Source organism: Salvia splendens, chromosome 5 (genome assembly GCF_004379255.2).
Source record: "Salvia splendens isolate huo1 chromosome 5, SspV2, whole genome shotgun sequence".
Taxonomy (NCBI): Eukaryota; Viridiplantae; Streptophyta; class Magnoliopsida; order Lamiales; family Lamiaceae; genus Salvia; species Salvia splendens.
The window spans coordinates 14,711,771-14,718,233 of record NC_056036.1 but is presented as its reverse complement, the minus strand read 5'-3'; the positions used below and the strand labels follow the sequence as shown (position 1 = coordinate 14,718,233).

The following is a 6,463-nucleotide window of genomic DNA, read 5'->3' as shown; positions in this document are numbered from 1 at the left end:
GTAAAAAAAAATTGATTAAAATTATAAAATCGGTTAAATTAAAATTTAACTAAAAAATCTCTTAAATTAGAATGTAACAGTATAAAATTTGAACATAAATATTTTTGTTTTTATTATAAAATTTGAAGTGTGATGTTGACTCGAGGAAGGGGTCAATTTCGTCGCCCTTTCAACCAAATTCCATTCATGCCCCCCAATTGTGTTTCCCTCTTCTATAACTCTCCAATTCCTTTTTTTTCACACCATTACTCAATACTCACTGCTGCGTCTTCCTCTCTGTCATGGACGGAGCTTCGGTCAACAATCCTCGCACAGTTGACGAGGTTTTCAAAGATTTCAATGGCAGACGCAATGCCTTGATCAAAGCCCTTACCACTGGTATCTTTTTTTCCCTTCTAAATTCACTTATCTGTACCTCGTCTATGCTCCTCTAATTCACTTTTATTTTATGCTTGCTCGATTAGGCTTCCTGTTACTTGATTGTATCGCATTCTGCTAAATTTGTTTTTATTATTTCTATTTGTTTATTTATTTTGCCTTTTTCAGAGGTTGAAGACTTCTTCCAGCAGTGTGATCCTGGTGAGTTAGGTTAAATTTTGTCTCAGGTTACCCGTTTCGTTGATTTTTCGTTCAGTTATTTTTTGGCATGTATTATCATTTCAATTATTTGGTATACATAATTAGCTTTATAGTGTGCTATACACGTGATTTATGTATATTGCAATTTTGGGGTTCAGGTTATTTCGTCCTCAGCTAACTCTTGCAGTGTAAATTTTTTTATTTAAGTTTGTATTTGCTGTGTGTGTCCAAAATTTTCTGTTGGTATATGGTTCTGCTGTTACATGTTCTTTGATTGTGGAATGTACTCCCTCCGTTCCGCAGCAGTGGTGGAGGCGTTTATTTTCGGCACGCGATTTAAGAAAAAATGTGTTAAGTGAGTTAAGTAAAGAAATAATAAAGCAGGAAATAAAAAAAAAGTAGAGAGATGAAAAGAGAATAAAATATGAGAGTAAAGTAAGCGAGAAGAAATGTGTTGACTTTTACTAAAAAGGGAAATGACTCAACTACTATGGAACGTAACCAAATGGCAAAATGACTCCACTACTATGTAACGGAAGGTTAAGTACCATACTTCAATAGCATATAAATTACATGGATTGGTTTACCTGCCGACTGCTGCGGACTCAATCTTTGGATTCCTACTTATGAACGCACATCTTGTAGATATGGTATCTTTGATATCCTATAGTTTCTGCTAATGCTGTGTCAAATTGCTTTCATATCCATACAGTGTGGTGGAACTTTTATGAATATGCTATGTCTGTTCATGGTTAGCATATTATTACATGTATACCATTTGTATTGTTGTGTTGAGTCATGCATGAAGATCTGACTGTTAAACTTCTACGAAACACACAGGTAGCAAAATTTGTTAGGCAATTATTTTATTATGTATCCAGATTCCAGTGTTCTACAGTGACCACCAACTTTGTATGTATGTATGTCATTAGTCTATAGTGAAGGATATTATCGTTTATTATAATCAGCGACCAGATAATCATTCGATAAAAAAACTATACTCTAAATAACACTGCTGCTGTCAAAATAATGGATATTTTACAGATAAGGAAAATCTGTGTCTTTTTGGATTGCCCAATGAGCAATGGGAAGTAAATCTGCCTGCTGAGGAGGTGCCTCCAGAGCTTCCGGAACCTGCTATAGGAATAAACTTTGCTAGAGACGGAATGCCAGAAAAGGACTGGCTAGCTCTTGTTGCCGTCCACAGTGATGCATGGCTACTTTCTGTTGGCTTCTATTTTGGTGCAAGATTTGGTTTTGATAAAGCTGACAGGTACTGATTTTTGTAAGTTGTGAATTTATTCGAATACTCATTCGCTTTAACTTTTATTTTAACATAAATAATTCCCTTATTCATTTATTTGTTTTGATGTATTATATTGCTTAGGTAATTTCCTCTTCTTATTGTGCAAAGCCAATCTATAAAGTTTCTCCATCCCTTCGTTAATGTGTGCTAAATTTCTATCTAGTCAGTCTACGAAAATATTCTATCTAGTCATGCTACTCTTCCATGTATTGAAGTATGATCATGCTTACCTAAAGTTAGCACTTCATAATCATCTATATGTTCCGAATAAACTTTCTACCCCTAGAGAAAAATAATAAGAATACCATCTGACTTGTAGTCCTGGTATTAATTTTAGGCTGAAGTTTCATTACCTAAACAAAACTTTTGTCTTGATTGCCAACCCCTTTAATTTATTGTTCCTTACTAAATACTAAGATAAGGATAATATAGTGATTGTAGATTTGTATATATAGTTTAAGTTAGTATATTGTATCTTCTGTGCAGTTTTGTATGATTGCCTTAACTTAATTTCTTTGAATCTGTGATTACTCCAAGCTTCATTCTGTTGGTGTTGGATGCAGGAAACGTCTATTCAATATGATAAATGATCTTCCGACCATTTTTGAAGTTGTCACGGGTGCTGCAAAGAAGCAAGTAAAAGACAAATCGTCTGTCTCAAACCATAGTGGCAGTGCATCCAAGTCAAATCCAAAATTGGTAAATGAAATAACCTCTTTCAGACATCTTGGCCCTTGCATTGCCAAAACATTAGTCCTATTCTCTTATTTTGGAAGACATAAGTTATGAGTACATTTAACAAGTTGATAATATATGTGTAAGTGTTGCACTCTGCTCAATTAAAATGGGCCTATATTTCTCCAGTGTAAAGTGAAATGAGCTATAAGCTAGCAATTAGATCTTCCACTCCCTCGTGACCAGAGATATATCTGGACATGACTATAACTGTCCATTCTTTTCTTTACTTTATTCAGGTAAGCCATTATACTTTTAAGGTAGGAGTAGAGATGAATAAAGCTCACCCTTTTCACCCTTCCTTCTGGTCCTCCTAGTATGCACAATTTGAAGATCTTTTCCCAGTTTGGTCCCCCATCCTGAATTTTGAAGTAACCATGTCCAGGAAGTTTAAACTGTAGCCCAAGATTTGGTTGTAATATACTCCGTATATTAGTGGAGTACTATATAATTTCAGGACCTCAAAATACTTGGTAGGAACTCTAGGATCTAACCAGCTAAATATCATATCCTATAGGTTTGAGGCTGAGCTATACCCCTTAATAACTGCATGAATTTATTTTGCATCGCATTCTTATGCACTTGAGTTGCAGAATGAACCAAAACGTGACACAGCATATGTCATCACTGGGCATGAGTTCTGGTGTCATAACTCATAGGTTACATCTCATCAAAATGTCTGCAAATTCTGTCAATTACTATTCTTGCTTTTCAATCTGCTAAGGCAGGATCAAGCTGTTCGCTTTACCTACTTTTTCGGGCTGGTTGTGTTCCAAAACAACTGATTTATTTTGAGGAAACACAAGAAATTTGGGTAATTTAATGATGTTATGAGGGCAAATAGCTCAAGCAATTGATGGTTCATAATGACTTCGTTCATTATTGGATATTGTTAGCATGTTTCTAATCTTTCGAAGGAAAGAATGAATATTCCATTCTTTTAAATGATGGTTGTGATTATTTCGCTGCACATTATTTCCTCATCTGTATCTATAAAATTGAAACAATCTTGTTTTTTCTGTGTATTACAGGGGAGAATGTCAAGGCCCCAAGCAAAGGATGAGGATGAGGACGAGGATGAGGGATTGGATGAAGAGGAGGAAGACGAGCATGGGGAAACTTTGTGCGGAGCATGTGGTGAGAATTATGCCTCAGATGAATTCTGGATTTGCTGTGACATATGTGAGAGATGGTTCCATGGTAAGTGCGTCAAGATCACTCCTGCTAGAGCAGAGCACATCAAGCAGTACAAGTGCCCAACCTGTACGAACAAGAGAGCCCGGCCTTGAAAGCCCATCTTCTAATGCTCGTATAATTCATCTCTAGGTTGAGTACTGCTGCTTATTGCTTTATTTGGATTAGTTAGCTACTTTTTCTCGTTGGTTTTTAGATCTAACTGTTGATTGTAGAGACTAGTATTGCATTGCTTCGTCTCCATAACATTTTAATTATCTAGTTTACTTTCAATTGTTCTCTCTTAGCAACTAATTTCAGTTCAACTAGTAAAAACTAAAAGGCTATGATTAGATGACAGTTTCCCAAACTAAGCTTTGTATGTATATTCTTCAAACAATATACATCGCTGTGGTTAGTTTGACATAACACTGTTTTGTGCATATTATCCACTAATGAAAAAATAATCGTGCTTAGATGATTTGCTATACGCTATACAGTAGGAAATTGGAATGAAGTTGGATGAGGTCAAGATTGTTGCATCGCTGGTCACGTGTGAAATGACCTTTTATTGCATGGAATAATTAACTAATAATTAGAGCATTAGCAGGGGACGCCCTAAAGCCCGCCCTATGCACCGCCACTTCAGAATTTTATCTTCCTACCCTTCCACCTGTAGTGGGGCACCCTATAAGCCGTCCTAAGAGCATGAATAACCCCGTCTCCAGTTCCGGCCCCAAGTCCCCTCAACGCCATCATTCCTCTACAGTTGCGGCCCAGGTCCCAACTGCTCTAACCCTGCAGGCCGCAACTCGGGCCGCAACTAATAAATGACACTATTCACAACTTCAACATATGTAACTCGTAAACGCAATTCGTTGAAAAATTGAAACCGAGAAAATGCATTGTTCATTAGAAATTAACATTACATTACTAGACGAAACAAATTTAAAATACTAGAAACCCGGGCCACGACTACTACTTCTTCATTTGGGCGCGAAGGTAGGCGATCATCTCACGGTGCAACTCGAGATCGAACTCCGACATCGTCGAAGTATCCCTCGATGTCAACTCCGTCAACTGGCTCATCCGCCATGTAACACCCATCTCCGACAAAGATTCGGACATCTTATCCAGAGACGGATTGATCGGTGGTGGCACCATAGCGGAGTTGCTCGTAGTTGTCTTCCCCTTTGCTTTTCTCTTGGCCGTCTTTGTTCCCATCGGGCGGCTCTGAATGCTAGGAGATGAGCCGAAGACGTCGTCGTCCGTCACGTTGAGGTCGATCGTCGGACCTCCTTCGCTCGAAGAGTAGTTTCCGGAGGCGGAAACTTTGGTTCTCTTCGCCGCCCCAGTTGCCGTCGGCTCGGCACCGCTGGTGTACTTCGGGCTCTTCTCGACGAGCTTCCAAACCTCGAAGTACTTGAAGGCCTTCTTCCAGTCAGTGAAGAACGCATCCTTCGCCTTCTCGACGAGGTCCGCCTCGCTGTCCGGACTACGTTGGCCCACTTTCCATTCCACTTGCTCATATCCGCCTGGACCCGGCCCCAATGCTTGCGCAACTTCACGTAGCTACGCTCGATCGACCCTTTAGGACGGCCAGCGTTATACTTCACGGCAATCCGCTCCCAGAAAGCCTTGCCAGTCCGCTGGTTTCCGATGATAGGATCCTCAACGACGTCGACGTAGTTCCTCGCAAGCCACATTGTCTCTTCCGGACTGTACTTCTTCGACCCATCCTCCTCGCCGACCTTGCCCTTGCCCCGCTCTTGGGCGGCCTCCATCTCACTGAGCTCGAACTCTTTGATGTTGACCGGCGATGTTACGTTGACGTTGCTACCGACTCCCGGACTAGGCGTCGGCTGCGATGGTGGCGACCCCGGTATGTACCAATTCTGTGAGTTAACGAACTCGTTCATCTGACATTCATCGCTGTTGAACCAATCCATTGACGCCGAAACAAATGGTATAATAGAGGATTGAAATGGAATGCACGTAAGAGTGATGCACAAAAGGCTCGTATTTATAGACACAAAATTTCGAATTAAAAAAAAAGGTTGCGGCCCGGCCCGAACACAAATAACCCTGGGCAAGGCCGCAACGCGTCACGTTCCGCGCCGTGTAACGCGCGCCAGGCCGGGCCACGAGATGGTCACCAGGCCGGGAACGCGGCCACGGGACAGGTCCAGGCCGTGCCGCTTCTCCGTGTAACGCGTGGGATGGGCCGGGACTCGCGATTTGCGGCCCCGCCCGTAGCGTTATTCATGCTCGAAAGGCCTCCCTATAGGTTTCACTATTATTTTGTTAATTAATTTAAATATTTTCAAATATGTCAATGCAAAATAATTAAAAATACCACGATTAATTAAAAACGGCAAATCCTACATTGATTAAAAAAAAGTTTTACATGAGTTAGGAATGAAAAAAAAGTTGACTACTCTACAAAAGTCCCAACAACGTCCTCCAGTTGGCGGCCGCTGCCAACTCCGCGTAGGCAAGTGCCGCCGGGGTCGGGGTTGAGATCGGGATCGGGGTCAGAATCGACGATGGGGGGGGCGCGTCTTGCAAGGAGGATGTCGTTCGTCTTCCTCTTGTTCTTCGCAGCCTTGACGCCAATGGGACGTCGGGAAGACTCCGGCGTGTCGGAACTCTCCTCCTTCTCCTCGTACA

At 41.0% G+C, this 6,463-nt stretch overlaps 1 protein-coding gene across 2 annotated transcripts; it reads left to right on the top strand.

The window, feature by feature from the left end:
* Positions 1-212: 212 nt before the first annotated feature.
* On the top strand, positions 213-4,100 carry LOC121802846 (PHD finger protein ALFIN-LIKE 4-like). Of its 2 annotated transcripts, XM_042202539.1 has the most exons (5): positions 217-378; positions 547-579; positions 1,624-1,852; positions 2,449-2,584; positions 3,652-4,100. In XM_042202539.1, exons 1-5 carry the CDS (start codon positions 282-284, stop codon positions 3,907-3,909), a joined length of 753 nt encoding a protein of 250 aa, XP_042058473.1. In that variant the 5' UTR covers positions 217-281; the 3' UTR covers positions 3,910-4,100. The 2 variants fall into 2 exon arrangements, with proteins under 2 accessions (XP_042058474.1, XP_042058473.1); XM_042202540.1 differs by lacking the exon at positions 547-579 and having other exon boundaries at positions 213-378.
* Positions 4,101-6,463: the final 2,363 nt, after the last annotated feature.

Excerpts from the sequence above, each read along its gene's own strand:
- LOC121802846 (XM_042202539.1), top strand. The coding sequence starts at position 282 with ATGGACGGAGCTTCGGTCAACAATCCTCGCACAGTTGACGAGGTTTTC. Across the intron at positions 580-1,623 it reads CTTCCAGCAGTGTGATCCTG|ATAAGGAAAATCTGTGTCTT; the intron begins GTGAGTTAGGTT and ends GATATTTTACAG. Across the intron at positions 2,585-3,651 it reads CCAAGTCAAATCCAAAATTG|GGGAGAATGTCAAGGCCCCA; the intron begins GTAAATGAAATA and ends TGTGTATTACAG.